The sequence below is a fragment of the Sprattus sprattus genome (assembly GCF_963457725.1).
Source record: "Sprattus sprattus genome assembly, chromosome: 4".
NCBI classification, from domain to species: Eukaryota; Metazoa; Chordata; class Actinopteri; order Clupeiformes; family Clupeidae; genus Sprattus; species Sprattus sprattus.
In genome coordinates, this window is record NC_137923.1 from 36611105 (window position 1) to 36633232 (window position 22128).

The following is a 22128-nucleotide window of genomic DNA, read 5'->3' on the forward strand; positions in this document are numbered from 1 at the left end:
TTTAAGTAGCTCAGTGACCCTCGCACTGACAACAAGACAGCTTTCTCTGGCACACACACACACACACACACGAACCCCCAGAAGTTTCCAGCTGTACAGATTCCAAAATGCAAAATGGCTGACTAGTATATTCTGTCATACAGCCCAGTATGAAAGCACCCCTCACACACACTCACACACACACACACACACACACACACACACACACACACACCTCCTGCCAGGAGCCCCAACCCATTCTAAATCCTGGGCCCGGTCCGTCACCCGTTATAAAAGCATGTCCTGCTGCGCGACTGCTGCCACTCCGGTTACCACAGAAACGGCTCCTCTGTGTCACTGCCCACATGCAGCACAGGACCACATCAATCACACTACAGCTACCTAAAGCTGCCAACATGGCCAAAATGGCCACTCTCTGGGCGCGTGTGCGTGCGTGCATGCATGTGTGTGTCTGTGTGCGTGTGTGCGTACGTGTGTGTGTGCGCATGTGTGCGAGTGAGAGAGACAGACAGAAAGGGAAAGAGATAAACAGACAATGAGAGAAAACTTCCACCACCACCCTCTAGCCCCTCATCCTCACACCTCTCTCCCCCTCCCTCCCTCCCTCCCTCCCTCTGTCTACTCCCTTCTCTAAACCTCCACAGCAGATGGTCCTGAGTTCAGAGAAGGGAAAATGAAGGGAGAGAGGGATAGTAAAAAAAATAAAAGAGAGGAATAGAGACCAGAGAAAATACTCGATATTGAGAGGAGAAGGAAATGAAAAGACAAGCAAAAGAAGCAAATAATCGAGGGAGTGTGACTCAAATTCATGTGACACACTGATTGTCTAAACACTTCCACGGACAACTGCTTTCTGGACCAAATACAAAGTAATATTACTTGAACAGTGTGTGAACAGACAGGCAGCCATTCCAGTCCAGCCCATCATGTGTGTGTGAGCGGAACCCATAATCCCCACACACAGATTCATCTTAATCATACACTGGGAGCTGAGAGCACGACATAGAAAAGGTCTCTCGCTCCCTCTCCCTCTTCTTCTTCTTCCTCTTCTTCCTCCTCTTCCTCCTCTTCCTCCTCCTCCTCCTCCTCCTCCTCCTCCTCCTCCCTCCCTCGAGCACAAGCTTACATAGTCGGCCTCATTTCCAATCTTCTTCTCATGTCCTCTCTCTCTACTCCTCCGTGAATCTGTCTTTTTCCCCCACTTCCACGCATTAATAGATATGTTAACCAGGAGTGATGCGGCAGTTTAGCTCAGATCTGGTGAAAAAGTGTTGTGAAACTAAATTACCTCATCATTTTGCTTTGGTAGCTCCTCAAAGCAGCCCTATTGGCCTGTGTGTGTGTGTGTGTGCCACGCTGGAGCTTTGTGTTGTGTTGTGTTGTGTCATCTCACTCTGACTCACTCAGATCACAGAAGCAAGTGTGTGTGTGTGTGTGGTTGTGGACCACACGGAGACAGGACGCTGCATCATTTAGGTGAAGACCATCAGGAGGCCGGAACCATCACACACACACACACGCACACACACACACACCTTCCTTCAAGTTCTGCCAGCCCTTTTGTGTCTAATTAGTCAGCGTGACCACTGTCTGACCACTGTCTGCCGGGGCTGCCACCAGCAGACCAGCCCACAAGCTCCAGCTCAGCAGACCACCATTCCCACTGGTTAGCATGAGCTAGCTACATCATAACAACTCCGTAACCAAATCACCCTGTTGATTGAGGCTTACTCACCGGAGGCGGACATCCCAACCTCCCCTGCCCTGAGAGAGCCAGGCCTTCATCTCATGAGCTCTAGGGCTGTTAACCAGTGAAGTATGACACACGCACCCAGTCATCAAAAAGATCACAAGCTAGGGCCTTCAGCCACTGACCACTGTTGCCACGGATACCCACTAGATGGGCATTAGACCACTGTTGCCACGGATTCACACACTACTAGATGGGCATTAGACCGCTGTTGCCACGGATACACACACTACAAGATGGGCATTAGACCACTGTTGCCACTGATACCCACACACTACTAGATGGGAATTAGACCACTGTTGCCACGGATACACACACTACTAGATGGGAATTAGAAATCCAGCCAGTGCTGATGGACCACAGGCCTGTTTCAGTTTGTGACCTCACACAACAAAGTAAGTAGGTAACAAACAGACTGTAGCAACGTTTTCCCATTTCCAAAAGCTACAGAAACACCCTTGAATGAGTCAATGGAGCCTCATTACTGCGTCACAGAGCATGTGCGTGCTTTAGTATTAGCCATTTCATCATCAAGATGCGATAGGAAGGAGTGAGTAATTGTTATGCTGAAAGTGAAGCTAAAGTATCTGTGAGAGCGTAGCCAAAGAGAATGAACCAGATCTGAGTCAATGAGATTCATGTGTAGTGAGTGGGAGGAAGGCAAGAGTCAGAGGCGAAACACCAGTGAACACACACACACACACACACACACACACACACACAGTCTGCTAGTTAAATCATGTTAAGAGGGAGAGTAAAGAGTGGAGGGCGTGCCGAGCTCAGCAGTATCTGACAGTGGATCTGCGCCTCTGACGCCATCATGAGATCATGACGGGAGAAAAACTTTCGGAGTGCCACACATTCCTGCATTCCGAGCCGCCACAGCATACCTGGCATTCCTGAGGCCAAGAGCTTAGCTTGGATGAAGGAACTATGATGAGGAATGAGGAAGAGGAGAAAAGAAAGACGGAACATACATGGAAAGAGGGGAGAGGAAGAGGCAAACTGCCCAGAAACACAAAGGGGAAAAAAACCATGACTGGTTCTTACCGACTGGTTTCTCTGCACGTCACTGTCGTGTGTATAGTCATAGAGCAGGAGGACTGAACCGTGAGGATGCGCACACACACACACACACACACACACACACACACACACACACACACGTATAGTCACAGAGCCCTGAGACACAGACACAGACAAAGACACATGCATATACTCATCGAGCCCTGTGGAGGAAAAGGATGCAGGACGAGGAAGATGACTGACCCGTGAGAGCACTCACTGGAAGACAGAGGCACGCACGGACGCACGGACGCACGGACGCACGGTGCAGTTGCAGGCCTTGGACATTCAGCCAAACATTCTCTCCAACACACAGTGCACACAGTCCCACTCACAGCAGAGCGGACAGGGGAGCGAACGGGGTAGAAACTTGACTCCGGGCTGCCGGCCTCCCCAGAGAAATGCGTGCCCTCCGCAGGGAGGAACGTCAACACTCCTCTGGGAACACAACCACAGACTTCCCATTGTGGCCACCGGAGTCACACGCTCAGGTGCACGCTTGTGCGACCTAGAGAGGAGCGAGAGAGGCTCATTAAATGGTACAGAGGAGAGAGAAAGAAAAAAAAAGAGAGAGAGAGAGAGAGACAGTTAAAGAGAAAGAGTCAGAGTGAATGTGCTTTGGAGGGTGGGAGTTTTGAGACTTTGACACTAACTACTATACCATAGATAGTGAGAATCATAGTGAGAATCTAGAAGAGTGGAATCTGTGCTATGGGGAAGTGAAGGTGATCAACCACAGTGGTCCCTGCACACCGCGGAGCATGCCAGAAGTGAAGTCATTACAGCAGGCATGCTGTGCACTTCTGTGTCATCTCAGCTGGTCGCTCGTGCACCTCCCGGTGTCTGGAAGTTAATGCGCATGGCGTGGCTGGCGAACATGAACGAGCTGGGGTAGAGTCTGTCAACAGGTCTGTCTACAGGCCTCTCTCTGACCATCAGTGTGGGAGCATAGGGATCAACAGGCCTCTCTCTGACCCATCAGTGTGGGAGCATAGGAATTCCCACATGGCACACAAAAGTTCCCAACTTGCCCGATGAAGAACTGAGGGGCAATACTTTGCATTTAGGCTGTGCTTTCACATCATGTCTTTGTTCCATATGTTCCATATTGCAGTTCAGCACATATTTTTTATCAACCGGTTATGTTAACCCATAGTTGTTATGCAACAGGCTAATTTAGCTTGGGACTAGTAATCAAATGGTGTAATCCACAAATAAATATACGTAGGTGATCCAGTAAAACCGTCATTCCGTATAGGCCATTTCACTGTGCTGTACATGAGCTCTTTTTATTGCAGCGTCCAGTCATTTATAGACAGTTACCGGTGACGGCGTCTACCAGTCATATATATTTTTTACTTGGTTCCTCTTTGGCACTTGACCTTCCTGCTGTTGAGATGGTATTTTTCTGTGCAGCATCACCCCTCATAAAGAAGAGTGCAGTGATCAAACGCCCCTCTTACTAAATCATACAAGGTAGTGGAACCATGGTGATGTCACAGTTCACACGCACAATTACTAATACAGCAAGCATACAAGCGCCTTTGCAGTGACAAAAATACCAGGAAGCTTTGATGATTGCAAACTCTTCTTCTGCTGAGGGTGGGTGTGTGTGTGTGTGTGTGTGTGTGTGTTGTGTATGTGTGTGTGTGTGTGTGTGTATGTGTGTGTGTGTGTCAGTGTTTGAGTGACTGCCTTCAACAATGTTGTTACTCCCCAAAGTACATTTAACTCTGCATAAAACAATCTATTTGCATAACAACTAGAGCAAAGAGGTTGAAATCAGCAACTTACACATAAGACTGGCCATTACGTTGTTTTGTTTCTCAACAACAGGAAGCGAGATGGTTTTGGTTTCTCTTCCACTACTTCTACTTCTTTCCCAGGCAAACTATGTGGAGTATTTGGACACACATGAAACACTCATGAAAATATGACCATAAAAGGTTTTTGGCTCTCTCGATAAAAATAAAACTGTCCCAAGGAGATATCTGAAAATGATGCACCTCAAAAGACACACACACACACACACACACACACACACACACACACACACACACACACACACAAACAAACGTTCCTGGTTATGACGACACTACACCGCTGTCATTTGACACACAACACAACTCTCCAGTTGTTGCGGTTACTTTCACTGTGCCACTTCAGAAAGAAAGTGTTTTTACTCATCAGTCTAACCTTCCTTCTAAATAGCACTGTGAGAAAAAGAGAGGAAAAAGCCATTACTCAGGGGGAAATCTCTCTCACACTCTCCCCCTTTGTGTGTGTCTGCATGCGCTTCTTCCCACTATCTTCATCCATTTTACAGTTTAGAGAACAATATTGTATGGTTAATGACTTGTGTATGTATTTCTGACGTAGGCAGTGTTCAGTGGAAATATTCATAGTCTGTGGGAAACCAGGAAGTGTTCACAGACTAGCCGAGGGATCTTCTGTGTCCTCCACAGGAAATGCCTCACATTTCTACTCTGTGCTGGTGAGTTAGGCCTTGTGTGTGTGTGTGTGTGTGTGTGTGTGTGTGTGAACTACTTGAACAGGGGCTTTTGGAAGCTACTCAAATGTGTTTCCTATTACCAGGTGAAAATTCTCAAAAGGGACAGGTGTGTCACCTGAACAAGTGTGTGTGTGTGTGTGTGTGCGTACTCTGATGTCTCACATCTCTAAGATGGGGTTTTCCTCTCCATGTTCCTATGCTACATCATGGAGAGTTCCACCACACCTCACCCCATCTCTCTGTCCCCATGGAGACAGGATAAGATCAGCTGAGATGAGCCCACACCACTCCTCCACTCCTGGAATCACTCTAATCGCACGCGAAAACACGTTCATCCACTCCTGGATTCACTCTATACTCACGCGCGCGTGCGGGCGCCATTTCTCATGAATTCCTCAGATTCCAAACGTGGGCCTTGTGTGACGTGGCAGAAGACAAACTGCAATGAACATTCTTCCCTTCCTCACATCTCCTGGCCCATCACAACCACAGAGCACTGCAGTTTAGAGAGAGACACTAGAGGAGCCACAGGATTGCTTTTTACACCAGTGTGTGTGTGTGTGTGTGTGTAGGGAGACACAACTATGTGTGTGTGTAAGGAGACACCACTGTGTGTGTGTGTGTGTGTGTGTGTGTGTGTGTGTGTGTGTAGGTAGACACCACTGTGTGTGTGTAGGGAGACACAACTATGTGTGTGTGTAAGGAGACACCACTGTGTGTGTGTGTGTGTGTGTGTGTGTGTAGGTAGACACCACTGTGTGTGTGTGTGTGTGTGTGTGTGTAGGGAGAGACCACTGTGTGTGTGTGTGTAGGGAGAGATCACTATGCAGCCTAGAGAGGTTCGATGCGTATTGATGACTGACTGTTGCTGAGCTGAAGGAGGATCCTGCGACTGAAATGCAGAGATCTTCAAACTGCCATGAAGATGTTGGGATCGTTCAAAAGCATACGATATGGGTCACAATACATCTACAGGCACGGTTAGAGCTGACAGTACTGTGTGTCAATACAATGTTATACTGACTGTGTTATGAATGTGCTGATCTTGTAATTATACTTTCAAAAGAGCAGGAAGAGACATAGAACTCTCTTACATGATGTCAATGATGAGAGAGAGAGCAAAAGAGAGAGCGAGAGAGAGAGAGAAATCGATAGATAGACCCTGCCCGTGAGTGTCCTCTGTGTTTGGGCACAGGTCGTGGGGTCAGGCTGTGACACAATGGCCAGCGCTTGGCCGCCTCTGCCGCTTTGATTAGCCAGCTAAACGCATGACAAAGCCCCTGGGACGGACACACACACACAGCCCCTGGGACGGAAGGACAGACGGACGGACACACACAGCCCCTGTGAGACACACACACACACAGCCCCTAGGACGGACACACACACGGCCCCTGAAGCCCTGCTACCCCAGCCAACCAGCCGGCCACCAACCCACTGTGTTCTCCCAGTGCACATACAACCAATCAGCAGCAAGGGAGAAAAGGTAGGCAGCCAGTGAATGGGCTAAGCAACCGGCAGACTCCGCCTCCTCTCCCCTCAGCTCCCCAACAACAGCGGCATGCTTCTCTCCCTCTCTCTCTCTCTCTCTCTCGGCTAAACACCTTTGTCTCTGCCTCAGTCTCCAATTACACCTCAGAGGAGCGTCACGTGTGTGTGTTACATGGAATCCCCCCAGAGTGGTCTGTGTGGTGTGAGCACAACAACATGGGAATCACTCCAGCCACAGTACTGGGCCTTGGGAGGTGGAGCAGCTGCACATGCTCACTCGCTCTAGCATGGCATAGTGAGAGCAGTTGGAGGTCAGCCTGATTTCTGACAGAAGGAAAAGACCAAGAGGCCCAGGTACCCTCTCTCTCTCTCTCCCCCCCCATCTCTCTCTCCCTCCCTCTCTCTCCCTCTCCCTTTCTCTCCCTCCCCCCCCCCCCCATCTCTCTCTCCCTCTGCCCATGTCTCTGACAAGGTTGAACGAGGTTTCAGCTCTGACCTACTTTCCACTCATCACACTCATAGTGAAGTAGAGAGAATGGCAGAATACCTGTGAGGGAAACAGAAATGCAGGCTCCTCTGAAATCTCCAGCGCTCTGGTGTTCAATGTTAGGGCAGAGGATGATGAAGGGGTGGAGGAGGATGATGAGAGGGTGGAGGATGATGGAGGGGTGGAGGATGTCTCATCATTGCTCTTGCTGCTCGGGGCTCTCTATTCCCCCTGCCTCTCCCTGTGTACCTCCCTACCTCTCTCCATCCTTTTCTCTCTCTCTACCCTTTCTCTCTCTCACTCCCTCTCCCTCCCTCTCTCTCTCTCGCTCCCTCTGTCTCTCTCTCGCTTTATCCCTCTCATTTTTCTCTTCCTCTGTGAGAGGCAACAAAGAGAGGCCGACAGCTGCAGAGAGGTGCTAACAGCCTGACAGAACACTCCCATCAGGAGCTGGTGTGTGTGTGTGCATGGGTGTTAGAGAACACACCTTTCAGAGGTAATTTTACACTCTGCTTTGCACTGTCTGTCTGTCTGTCTGTCTGTCTGTCTGTCTGTCTGTCTGTCTGTCTGTCTGTCTGTCTGTCTGTCTGTCTGTCTGTCTGTCTGTCTGTCTGTCTGTCTGTCTGTCTGTCTGTCTGTCTGTCTGTCTGTCTGTCTGTCTGTCTGTCTGTCTGTCTGTCTGTCTGTCTGTCTGTCTGTCTGTCTGTCTGTCTGTCTGTCTGTCTGTCTGTCTGTCTGTCTGTCTGTCTGTCTGTCTGTCTGTCTGTCTGTCTGTCTGTCTGTCTGTCTGTCTGTCTGTCTGTCTGTCTGTCTGTCTGTCTGTCTGTCTGTCTGTCTGTCTGTCTGTCTGTCTGTCTGTCTGTCTGTCTGTCTGTCTGTCTGTCTGTCTGTCTGTCTGTCTGTCTGTCTGTCTGTCTGTCTGTCTGTCTGTCTGTCTGTCTGTCTGTCTGTCTGTCTGTCTGTCTGTCTGTCTGTCTGTCTGTCTGTCTGTCTGTCTGTCTGTCTGTCTGTCTGTCTGTCTGTCTGTCTGTCTGTCTGTCTGTCTGTCTGTCTGTCTGTCTGTCTGTCTGTCTGTCTGTCTGTCTGTCCATTGAAAACAGCGCCTTGGCCATTGCGCTGAGGTGCATCGAGCAGATAATGTAGCCCTGCTCAGGGGCAATAAGCCGTCTAACACGAGCAGATAATCTAGCTGAGGGGCAATAAGTCCGTCTCACACGAGCAGAGGATCTAGTCCCTGCTGCTCCCATCCACTCCCAATGAGAGCAGCGATCAGACATGTGATGTGGGTGTTCCCCTTCTGTGGGTGCTCAGGTCGCAGGCTCCATCCGCTGGCTGGGACTCCGCTGGCTGGAAACAGGGCACATTCAGCAGGCTGGCCTCAGTGAGCGTGGGGGAGCGACAACATGCTAATCAAATCAGATACATATCTGCTAAATGCTAAAAGAGACGCTGTGGAAAGTACCTAGAGCTCAGTATTACACAGCAGAGCTGTCAAAGGACACCCATAACTGAAAATGTTATCGAATATTAGGGGGGTATTTGTGCACATATGCATGGTTTTTCCAACATATCAGCCCACTTGTGCATGTGTGCACGTGTGTGTGTGTGTCTTCAGTAATCACAGGGATTTCCAGGATGAAAGGCTGGTGTGGTTATTGAGCCTGACTGCCATCCATCCCTCTCTTCCTGTTGTAAATTAAGGAGCTCTAAGGTTACATGGCACAGCTCTGGAGGCTATGCTCTGCTAAACAGGCCGTTTGCTTCCCACACCTGCACACCTGCACACCTGCGCACGCACGCGCATGCGCACACGCACACGCACACAAGTGTATTCACTTTACTAGGTTGAGGGAGAAAAGGAAGCAAACCCTGACAAAGAGAGGGGGATGGAGAACTGGTCAAGTAAACCATGAAGTCATGCAGAGGAAAGAACCACACCAGAGAGAGAGAAATAACAAAAAGAAATATTCTTTTAAAAGTACCTCCTTAAAGCAGCACAAAAAAATCACAAGGTCAAGACTGAGTGTTAGTCTTGCTTTTGTTTGGATTTACAATTGGTAAATAAAATGACCTACCTCCCAGAGCTACGTCAATGAGAGATGGAAAGAGGAAGCAATGGAGAGCAATAAAGAGAGGGGAACAGAGAGATAGCTATCAGTGGCATCCATCACAGCCACAGTGACAGCCATGACAACAGGGAACAAGAGCGTGGTGCAAACCAGAAACAAAGAGAGAAGAGAGGGGTAAGAGAGAAGAGACAGGGGTAAGAGAGAAGAGAGGAAAAGAGAGAGTAAAGAAAGAAAAGGCCAGAAGCATACTGTTTTCAGCCAACCATCTGCAAGAAGGTGGCCAAGACCTGGCTCACACTAGTATCCACACACACACACACACAGATCTCAAGACCTGGCTCACAAGAGTATACACACACACACACACACACACACACACACACACAAGCCCTCATTCAGATCTCAAGACCTGGCTCACACCAGTACACACACACACACACAAATGCACGAGCCCTTATCCAGATCTGAAATCCAGTCATATTTTACACACTGTTATTCCAGTGGTGCACTGAATTTGAGCAAAACCAAATAACTGTATGGTGTTTGTTCTAGGGAGAAGTTGAAGGAGAAGGAGAAGGATGCATTGAGAAGCATCTGGGCTTCACATTCTTAATGCCAGAGAAAGAGCTCAAATACTAATCTGAAGAGCACAACATCTGTCAAATTTTATGTAAACAATCAAATACAGCTGAAGTTGCTATTAGCATGTAAAAGCTCACTGGGGAGGACATGTGTAAACAAGGAAAGGATTTATTCCGTGGGAAAGACATCATGGTTTTACCATTAATCTCCCAGATCAAATCCTCAAGATACTCACTCGCGCAAGAGACAGATGTTTGTGTGGGGGGGGGGGGGGTATCATCTTTATAGTAAGAGTCTGTCTGTCCACCTCTGGCATCAGTGTGGACAGCTGACCCCCAGAGCCCACAGTGGTAGAGAGGGGTTCAAGGGCCAGAGCCCACAGTGGTAGAGAGGGGTTCAAGGGCCAGAGCCCACAGTGGTAGAGAGGGGTTCAAGGGCCAGAGCCCACAGTGGTAGAGAGGGGTTTAAGAGCCAGAGCCAGGAACTCATTCATCAGACTTGGCTGTCCTAGTGAATCAACACCAGGTGAGAGGCTGACACTGGCTGCTCTCTCTTGCCCACCAACATTGGGGCATTCTATACTCTCTCTTGCCCACCAACATTGGGGCATTCTATACCAGGCTTTTGGCATAAATCCGGGCAGCAGGCATCAGGGGCACCAGGTAGCTTGCCACGACCCTTCCCTTTTCCAGGAACACTGTACACAGGCCACAAGTTTCACACCTTATTAAGCCTTCATTATCAACCATTGTGACAGATATGGGATTTGATTCTTGTTGCTACAGGAGAACTTCCGTAGGGAAAGGAAAAAGGCCAAGCTGCCAGAGTTTTAAAGCAAGCACTCTACTGCCATTTCAACTGCAGAGATGGTCCAAGTGCAGGCGCACCAGGCCGGGATCACAGGCCCATAAAAGTGAGCTGTGGACAGGCTCCGGAGACCTGCCAGACGCACAGGGACTCAAATGATTATGTTACAGTGCATTAGCTCTCCCAGGGAAGAGGGACAATCACACCGGCTTAATATTTGGCCAAAAGGAGTTAAAAATGTAAAACGATCCTAGGTCGCTGAAAGAAGCTGAGCCAGGCGATCCTCTGGGAGTATAGCCGTGGCCACCACTGACAAGCTCCCCCGCCTGCCTGCCTTCCAGAGAGCTAGCGATTAGCTGCCCCTCTGCTGATGACTCGTCTTGTAGGGAGAATGCATGAAGCCGTAATGGTTGTTGGTTGCCATACAGAGACGCAGTGGAAATGTTTCAATAGTGTACTATTGTAGTTTAGACTTGAAGTACAAGACATTTATGCTCTTTGAGAAAAATGGCATAGCCGTATTATTGACAGCACTGCTTGCTATAAGGGAGACAGAGGCACTGTGCAGCAGCACGTCTTCTTCTGTGTAGATGGGGTAGATCAGCTAAGAGAGGCTAGGAGGAAACAGCAGGCCTAAGGCAAGAGGCTGAGTGCGTAGAACATGTCCAGGTGTGTGAGATTGCCAGTTGCAGCAGTGGTAAAGGACACAACTGCGGAGGTAAAGTGAAACCTAAACTAGGTGACTTCATGATCCAAGGCAGCCTTAAGAGCTCCGTGGCCACTCCACTGTTTTGACTCCACACACAGCCCCAAAGCATGCCTTGGAAGTTAACTGATATTAGACAGGAAATATTACTAAGACACAAGAACCAGAAAGAGGAGAATGGGTGGGTTACAGAAGGGCCATCACGCATGCTCTCATGGCATGGGGAGGAGATGGCACCTGTGCTATTAGGCTGATGATGCTGTCTTACTACGGGCCCTGACCCTGTCGGAGTGGGGATCAGCGTGGTGTCGGGATCGAGATATGAACTACTGTGTGTAGCAAAAAATTGGGTAATTAAAATGTGGGGGGGGTGATGGGGTGGGGAGGCAGTGTGTGCCAGGAGACCTGAGAGGTGAACAGAAACAATTAGCCTGGGTGTGAAAGATGAAAGCAGGATAGCTCAAAGACACAAAAGAGCAAAAATCAATCCTAGCACCCTGTCTACGCTCCTCTTTCTCTTAATCCCTCCATAAGTTAGCCAGCTGGATCTTTTACACAAGATCAGGTGTAAAAAGATGAGCTCCCTCTCTCCACATACAAAGAAAAACCAGCTCACATAAAGACACAAAATGGTTTTGAGACATCTAGCTTCTCCCACTGCAGGAGAGAAACAGTGGTTCTGGTGTCGACACAGAGGAGTGGCTGTCTACTGCAACAGGCCAGATCTAACACATGCACACGCACACCTAGAGCAAGGCTCCTTCTAAGCAGCACACACAGAAATATAGAGACCAACATATATTTCCTGCTTTCACCCTCACATAGGGCAAACCGTGGGCAGAGTAATGCAGGAGTTATTGGTAAGTGACGATGTTTGACATTTCTCTGTCGAAGCTGAATCACATTTCCAATGAATTGAGGCTAAGCTGGAGCACTTAACGGAAACACCCCACTGACAGTGAATATTTCAGTACTTCTGTATTAAGTCGAAATGAATCACATGCTAAGAGATGAACCCATCAAAGAATAAATACATTCTGCCAAATTCTGCCCTTGGAAAACACTTAAACTGTAGAGCACAAGTAGCAAGATGCAACAAGAATATGCTAGAAAATTAGTGCTCACACAGAGACAAGCAAACAAACACAGAGAAACAACAATACAAACACATGCAGACATTACAGGAAGTGGCAAACAACAGGCCGGTTTGAGAGGCCAGCAGACACTCTTGAGGAAGGAGGTGACGAGACAAAGGCACACAAGTCAAAACAGCCAAACTTGTCTCCGGTATCAAAACAGGAGTCTCTTGAACAGCTCCATTGCTCTGATTGGCCAGTGAAAATGTTAATTTAAACTGGAGAGAAACTCCTCAATAAACATTAATGAGGAGGTTAGCACCGAGTACATGGGCTGGCTGCTTGTTTTGTCAGTTCTCATTATTCGTCAGTGGTAACCCTCCCTCTCTTGCTCTCTCTCTCAAAATTTCAAAAGGCACAGGCTCCATGCTGCCGCTACACCAGTTGCTATGGAAACATAGTGTTTGCCCCCACCACCAATGACATGGCTTTACAGAGCACTTTTTGGTCACTATGGTAACCTAGTCTTTCAGGTTTTGAAATACTGTTTACCTACCAAAAGTCAGGATTTGTTTAGATAGTGGCAACTGGAAAAAAATTATTTATTTGACATGAAAACGCCAACTTAATTTAAAAAGTAAAACTCTGGGTCTCATGGTAGCATGTATTGAAGAATGTATAGAGTATATTTAAACACCTCACTGACTAACTGCGTTGAAAAAGCCAATTACTTCATATAGATGACTCCCATCTCTAGCTCCTGCAAAGGCCTGCTAATTCGGTCTTGAGACAGGTCTTCATTTAATTATTTCTATCCTCTTAAATTTGTCCTCCACCGTCACTGGGAGTTGAATGGCCAATTAAGATGTGCAATGAAGTAATTTGTCTATACGTTAATATTATCAAAACAAACAACAATACATGCACAAAATAGGCATAATAATAATAATAATAATAATAATAATAATAATTCACCACAAATAACTAGCTTTCAGCAAGAGAGCTAAATCCTCACCACCCATAGCTGATTGGGAGCAGTGTACTACTTTGTTTGCATACCCCTACCTCTACTCCCTTTGCAGAAATAAACAAAGCGTTTGGCCAGGGAATAAGGTTTTGCAAAGATGGGGGAGCAGAAGGCCACAGGGAGCATTTAAACATTTACATGATTGGAAGATTTCTAAGCTACTATAAGCATCTCTGTCAACATCAATGGATATTTACGCATCATTAACTTAGTCAAGGCAAACAGACTTCCGTAGGTCTTCATTTAAGCACTCTGGTTTTTGAGCTAACTGTTTATTTGTGGAGGAATGGATTGCTTAATGTTTAACTACAGAGCCTCTCCATTTTCAAACACTTTAAAGGTCATTATTTTAGCCTTGGAGATGGGATTCTAGCGATTAAAAACTGTTTAGGCATTTTTTGACACCAGGTCAAAACAATTATTTGTTAACATTCTGCTGCAATTATTAGTTATTTCTTGAGTGTTTTAAATGAAAATTCTTACATATAGGCCTAGCACCTTTAAAGAAAAGCAGTGTCATGAAGCATGAACTGGATCTGTCTCCAACTTCAAAAATAAAAATACCCCATATGGAAACTTAACTATTTAAGGTTAACATTTATTGGCAGTGTTTGGATTCATTCAAGTCTGTGTGTTTCACATAGGCTGAAATGAGTTCTCTGGACCAGAGCTCCATCTGCATGACATCTACACAGGGAAGGGTTCCAGAGTTTTCTTTGGCAGCCTCAAAGCAAACACACAAAACGAAAAAAGAAAAGGAGGGAAAAAACGCAATGATGGAAAAATGAGAAAAAAATGGGGCTAAGAAAAGTAAGCAGGGCAAGAGCACAAATGTCTCTGAGGAGCCTGAACCACTGCCAAACAGATGATTAATACACAGATAGGCTACACACACACACACACAACTGCTGAAGGGTTTGCTCCATATCGGCTGGTCTAACACACATCTGAGTGAGAGAGGAGGTCTCTAGCTCTCTGTATTTGTCCCCTCTTAAGGAGACAATAAACACAGGGTTATGTTGCCTCGATCATGATGATGACTTGACCCATCTCTGCAGACCTGGACACCAAACATGGCACTGTTGGGCCAAACTCCTCAATCATGGTGACTCTTGATCCATCTCTGCAGACCTAGACACCAAACTTGGCACTGTTGGGCCAAACCCCATCCACTGCCACAGCTAGACCGGTATGCAGTAGCATCCACTTCCAGCACAGCCTCATTAGACCTTTGGACTAAGAGGACCTGCCGGCTGCCACACAGCATTAAGAGGCAAACACACCCTACACAGGCTACAACAAGACTGCTTAGAGTTGGAGGTCATCCACACACACTTCTGTGCACACATGCACACCGCTGCAGCAATGAGAACAGCCAAAGCAAGATCAAGATGAATGGCACACATATGAACTGCACACGTAACACAGAATGATACGAGTTCAAACTCCCATTAGAGACTGTGGTCTTATGCTACAAAGCAGTCAAATAGTGCAGTAAACCTTTAGAAACCTTGCCTTGCCTGAGATGGACTAGAGACTTACATTGAACGAATGCTTTAAATCCCCCAACACTGGGAAGCTGATATTTCCAGTAGTCATAGTAAAGGAGAAGACGGAGTTGTGTGGTGGGGGGGACTCCATCTGAAATACATGTTGCCACTAGGCACCACCCTGCTCCATCTACTGCAGAATGGGGATCAATAGAGACAGGCCAGCTATTATGTCTGTTCATCCCCAGGGCTTAACACTCAGGGGCAGGAAAAGACTGCATGGCAGAAAGAGGATAATAGTGGATCTGTGGAGGTGAAAGAGAAGAAGAATGACACAATACTTTAAGCAACAGTATTATGCTTGAGTAAAGGGATGGGGTAATTCTTGAGGTGGGTCAGATTCACCATTTCTTGAGTTTTGTTATGAGTAGAATGTAAACAGTGTTGAACCACCCACGGCGCTATATAGATGATAACATAGATTTAATAATTTAGTTTTGATTGAACAACTAACTAGGCATCAGCTTCAGATATCAGGTAGTCTTGACGATACAGACATAAATTACAATATATATACACAATGCATGTCTGGACACAACCATGATCTAAACCAAACAGAATGATCATGAAGGTGGAGTTGAAAATAGCAGTACATATTACAAACAAACAATAACCCCAAAGCAAGAGCCAGACATAAATCTCACACTGGTCTAACTGCGTCTAACTGCAGACTGTTGAGAGTTTGCTGGACAGGAAAGCAGCTTGTTAAAACAAGATGAACACAGGCCAACCCTGGTACCAGATCAGAAGGGGTGGAACACACACATAGAAAATCATTTTTTTTTCTTTTCATAATTAATTAATTCATGAATTAATTAAACAAAACCCTTGGGCCAAACAACTTTTGTTTTTCTGAGTTCACCAGCAAACATCACAAGTAGCTTCATCGAATTCTACACTCTATATCTACCTCTATGCACACACACACACACACACACACGCTCACACTACACTTTCTATCGGGTGCCTCATCTCTGGTCATTACACAGCAGAAGGGAGGGGAAAGGGAGAGAGAAAAAAAAAAAAGAGATTCCTTCCATCTGAACTAAACCCATTACACCTCACTTCAAAGCAGTGGCTGCACCTGTTTTATGTCATGGGAGCAAAATCCTCTGTGTCGTGCATGCGTGGGTGAGCGTATGCGTGGGTGAGCGTATGCATGTGAGTATGCATGAGAGAACACACTCCAATGTGAATGGAACTCTGTATGTGTCCCTCCCTAGACACAATTCAGCAGCATGTCCTCAGCAATCCATTCACTCGCACACACGCACAAACACACACGTTAAGGACCTGTGCAGTGAGGCAAACTGTGTGCATGACTTTCCCAGCAAGAGTAGAGAGATCACATTGCATGAGGTGTGGGCCTGTGAACAGATAAAGAATAACTCCAGTTCACAGTAGTGGAAGGACAAAAGTGCCAATGTAGTTCACAGCTGAGAAACACGATTCATTTTACACACTATTCCTCCGAGTGTGTGCGGGAACATGAGAGAGAGAGAGAGAGAAACGAGCGAGTTGTCAATAGAGATGGCCTAACTGTATACCCTCGGTCCCCAAATTAGACTCAGCAGCTACAAAAGCTACTGTAATGATGCTGTTAGGCAGAACATCATCTGCTGGCAGCTGGTTACTCTCTCACTCACACACACACACACACACACACACACACACACACACACGTCTTTCTTTAATCAGAAAGACTACCTAAGATTCAAACTTAGTTTGACAAATCAATGTCCTGGTCTGCCAGTAAGCTATCCAGATGACTTGATGGTTGCACTAGAGTACACTGGAATGACATTCAACATCTCACACAAAAAGATGAAGTAAAAGAAGTATTTTAAAACTTGCAGCCCTGACAGCACGTTATTGAAGAGAGGTGTGTGGAAATGCACCAGTGATCACAGACTTGTGGAGAGATGCAACATTATCTTAGGTTATGATATGTGGGTTTTTAGAGTTGCATATTTTGAAAAAATAACTCCTATGGAAGAGACGATTTGCACTGAAACACAGAATGAAGTTAAGTGCGCTGAGGCCAAGTGCGTACACGTACACACACACACACACTTTTGCTCACATGACCAACCCAAGACAAAATGCCAGAAAGCAGATCTTTTCTCCCAATGGACCCAGGGTGCACATTTCTATTGTAAAGCCATGGGGCTGTGTGTGTGTGTGTGTGTGTGTGTGTGTGTGTGTGTGTGTGTGTGTGTGTGTTGGGGTGGGTGGATGAAGGGGTGCAGGAGGCTCTGGCCCCATTTATGTTTCCTCTTTAGAGCGGCGAACACACACTGCAGCACTGCGCTTGCAACTGGGCCCTGATGAAACACACACTGACAGCTCCTTTACATTTGTAAAGGCCCCTGCAGCAGCTGTGCTGTGCCTACCATACAGGCCCCATACAGGAGCCCAGCCAGCTGGGCCTGAGAGAGAGAGAGAGAAAGAAAGAGAAAGAAAGAAAGTATGACTGAATATGTGAGACAGAAAAAGAAAGAAAGAACAGAAAAGAAGAAACGATAAATGACTCCTCAGCAGTGACCTTCGCACCTTTCCACCTTATGGTTCTCATGTGTTGATGAACATTGATTCATTAGTCCTACCTCCATCTCCACATTTAAACCGGCCATTATCTCCTGAAATATCTTTATTGATAATTTCAAACCTTCCCTCTGTGTGTGTGTGTGTGTGTGTGTGTGTGTGTGTGTGTGTGTGTGTGTGTGTGTGTGTGTGTGTGCGTGCCTCTTTGACATTCAACTATAAACATTGCCACAGACCTAAGACCCTGTCAAAGAAATTCTTCCCATTTCACTACTTGCATCTGTCAGTCATCCCCAAGAATAACTTGTTAGGTTTTTATTAACATTTACTACCATACTATTTACCAGATAAACTAATTTAATAACCCCTAGTGTACATGGGGGGCTGGGGTGACAAAAGACAAGAGAGACAAAAACAACTTGCACTTGTGTTCCAGGGGAAATAGTGAAGCCAAGCATGTCTAATTGTCTTGCGTTAATTAAGGGGAGGTTAAATCAGAAGGGGCAAGAGTTCTGCAAGGCAGGGGTGGGGGTGGATGGGGGGGGTTGGTGGCGGGGGGCCCAGGGGACAATCGCTTCAGGTTGTTTTTGTTGTTAGCCTGGTTTGTTCCCGACCACATTTCACCCATAGCTGCCAAAACTGAGCAGATGTAATGGGCTCAGCCACATTACACACAATCCATTACTTGCGTACACACAAACACACTGACAATACAGACACACAAACACACACTCTGACATTACAGACACACACCTCAAACTGATGCACGTACACTTCTCAATGCGCATGTGTCTTTCATGATCACCCACTCTGGTTTGACGTAATGAGAACCTCCACATTAAGATGGCCATCTTAACCATCTAAATCATTAAGTAACTTGTCTTTCTTCTGAGAGATATGCGGATATCAAGAGACAGGCCCACTGTATGGTGTGCTTCATATATCTGCTTTTGAATCAGCAAGCACTGCAAGTAGTACTGCCTCTTAAAGAAGCCAACACCAGCCCAGAGGAAAGAGAGATAGACCGCCCACTGAAAAAAACACTATATCATGCTACACGATATGATTCTATGATTGAGAACCCGTCTCGTCCAACCTTTGAGACACACCCTCCCCTTGCCTGGCAGCACTCACACTTAAGCAACAACTTCTGCAGAGGGCTGGGCACTCACAGTTAAGGTTCAAAGATAATTTAACTTTATGACTGGACACAAGGGAAAGGCCACTGAGACCAGTGCATGGGAATTGATTCTGGTAATACGTCAAGCACAGAAACACCCTCAGGTTCATTCCTCAACAGTTGTATCTTTGCTGTACACAACAAAATGCTTTTAAACCTATTTTCAGTCTTCTCTTAATGCTCTATTGGAAAAAGAACCAGGCTTTACACAATACCAAGCACGTGCTAAAATCAACTAATGTTTAGGAGCATTTAATTTAGCAAATAAGCATCTTTGCACAATCAAATTTGAGAAATTGGTCCCCTCAAGTCATTGAAGAATACTGCTGTAAACCTCTACGTCATGTGAACGATAAAGTTAATGATCCTAAATCAGGCAGGAGAGGGCCATTTCCTAACTTTCCAGTTTGCCATAGGCAAACACATGCATTTTTGTGACGTAATGCAGAATGAAAATACCGACTATTCCTTCTGTGAACTCCACCTGTTGATCACAGAAAAATGAAAATTGTATCTATGCACCACAGCCTCGAACAGGGAGTCTAAACAAACCGCCGTTAGATCCGTTTCATTTGATAAAATCAACTTTGCCGGGGGGAAAACTTAATGGAGAACACGTGATCACTTTCTGCAGCAGCCAAAAAAAATCTGCTGCTCGGGGGAACCCTTTCTAGCAAGCCAGGCCTTCTGCAGTCCCTCCTACAGTCTGCAATACACTGCTGGTGGAAATATAATGGTCACTTTTAACACTGCTTCATGTTACGCGTGCACTGCACATCAGCTGAGACAAATGCAAAACATACTTCTCCATGGATAGAGACTTCCGGTGTATTTAGGGTTAAATTATACAATTTGGCTCCGTCTCGCTTGTTTGTAACCGTGACATAGCCTATACGCATGATAGTTTTATATAGATTATAGCGTGTTATCTTACTTACATAGTAAAAGTCAGCAAGGTTAACTAGGCTAGACCAATGGGCTAGACTAAGAGGAAAGGCCAGGGTGCTCAACATTCTGTTAATCACAAATTCACTGGCCGCGGGCTGGTCGCGACGTTAAAATGGTTGCTACTCTTTCACATGCACCTCTGCAATGCGACTGAAATTCTGTCTCCCGTTCAAAGACATCCATAAACAACCTTGGGCTTCGTCAAGTCGAGCCAGTAACGAGGCCAGCATTGGGCATTGTGAACCTTTCACGTGCTTAAAAGATTAGCCGCTCAGACCACCGGCGCCCGAAGTCGGACAGGAGAAGTAGCAGATCACGGAACTCTGAATCGCTTCGACTGCTGCAATATCTTCCATTCGCTCAGAGGTCAAACACACTTAAAGGCACGAACAAAACATACATGATTTGGCCCATAACGTATCTACAGTCACCTCTTATACAGTGAAACAGTTTAAGTGTAATGCGTGGCACTACAATTCGGAAATTGGGGGGAAATGTCGAATAGTGGGACCCCCTTCATCCAGCTCCTTTCGTTATGAGAAATTTAAAGAGCCCTTGTCCACGCACCATGCTCCGTCGGACGATGTCGGCAGATAGGCTATGCAATCTTCAGGGTGCAACTTAATATAAAGTAGACAATACATTTGTAACAATGCAGTGGACGCTGTAAAAGGCGTGTTCGAGTAGCCTTCACATGTGACATCTGGACAGTTTCTAAAAGACGATTCTAACTGGTAGGGAATAGATCCCTGAGCAGGGCCATGGGCGATATGGCTGTCCTCCCAGCTTTGCATACGGGAGCATATTAAGAACAAACAAAGCCGTTCTGATAACTATGAGATACCAACAGAGGAGTTACGTTTAACAATCAATAATCAAAACTGAAATATTGCATAGTGTCTCACAGACCCACAACTCAATTCGACATCAGACGGAGATGGCAATCAAACAAATCAAATAAATTAGAACTGATGTAGGCCAAGCTACAGTAAACCAAGCGAGGCAGGCACCAAATAAAAATCAATGCATATTAAACTGCAGTTAACTTATGATGACCAAAACAGTGAAGTATTTCAGAAGACATAGTCTAAACCCTATTTTGATCCATCGATTGTTCTTTAAATCAAGCCATGTTAACAGAGACGCCCGTGATGAAAGTTTATGCATTTCCAATCATAACGGCTGTACCAACTTGGAAAGGTCATTTCCCACATTGTTCTCATGATCAAATGGTGAAGAAGCCAACTTACGTATCTCTTTTGGATGATATTCCTTTTAGGCCTTTCCTTGCTCATTCTGCGATTCCAACTGTTTTCGCTAAAGAGAGAATTGCCACATGAATGTCTTTCTTTCCGTCTCTCTTTTTTTCCTGGGGCAAGCCAAACACGATTTAAATCCCCGGTCCGTAGTTTGCTCGTCGCTTAAGACAGAATCCTCTCTTCAGTTCTCCTTTCTAGAGCTTGTAGGCTACAACATGTAGGCTAGTCAATAAATCCCAAACCACTTGTCCACGATGAGCGCAGAAAAGCGAAATAAAAGATTACTTCGCCATAGTATAATCATAAACAATTCACAATAATAACTTCCATCCGTAGAAGACCACGTCCGTACACATATCCGACCCTCTATAACAACTCATGTATTTAGAGTGAATGTTCATGTTCTGACGTAAGCTACATCTTGCTCAAAAAGCATGATATGTTGGAACGGAATAAATAAAATAAAAAACCCTCGCGGTCACGTTTTGGCTGGAGCTAGCTGACGATGAGTGAACTCTCCAGCGGCACTGCTAATCTGAACAAGGCAGGCTCCTTTCTTCCTTACACTCAGCCTATCACGAGCAACACCATGCTCCGCGCTAACTTTAAAAGGACTGCTCTGCTAGGGACCGATGATAAAGAGTTGCTCTAGCCGGGAAATGAATAACCAAGAATTTGGTAGAGCCGATGCACTTTTCCAGCGCACTTTACATTATACGAGTTCCTATTTCCACTGGAAAGAAAAGGCTAAAAATATCACTATAAGACAAATACGCATGAATCTGTTTTTCAGACTGCGTTCGCTATTTCATAAGACTGTAAAACACAGCCGGCAGGGCGCCCTCTGCAAGTCTTTTATTTGCATTTTGTCGCCAAAAGCACACATTTTGTTTGTTGTGAAAAGCAGACCTCGGACAGCCACGCGTTCATGGGTTATCTTGAAATATGTGGCCTCATTTATAGGCTAATTAGTGCATTCCATTACGGTGTTGTATCAATGTTAATTGTCTGTGGTTTAAATGAAGGGTTTCCTTTTCTTTAAGAAAGTTGAATACTTATTTAGCCCCACCAAATC

General features: G+C 46.1%; 1 protein-coding gene across 1 annotated transcript in view; it reads right to left on the minus strand.

The window, feature by feature from the left end:
* Positions 1–21557, minus strand: part of jarid2b (jumonji and AT-rich interaction domain containing 2b) — a 126389-nt gene extending 104832 nt beyond the window's left edge. The window contains exon 1 of the mRNA XM_080836706.1: positions 21045–21557. Within this exon, the coding sequence (XP_080692832.1) occupies positions 21045–21089 (45 nt within the window). The 5' untranslated portion in view covers positions 21090–21557. The remainder of the gene's footprint in view (positions 1–21044) is intronic.
* Positions 21558–22128: the final 571 nt, after the last annotated feature.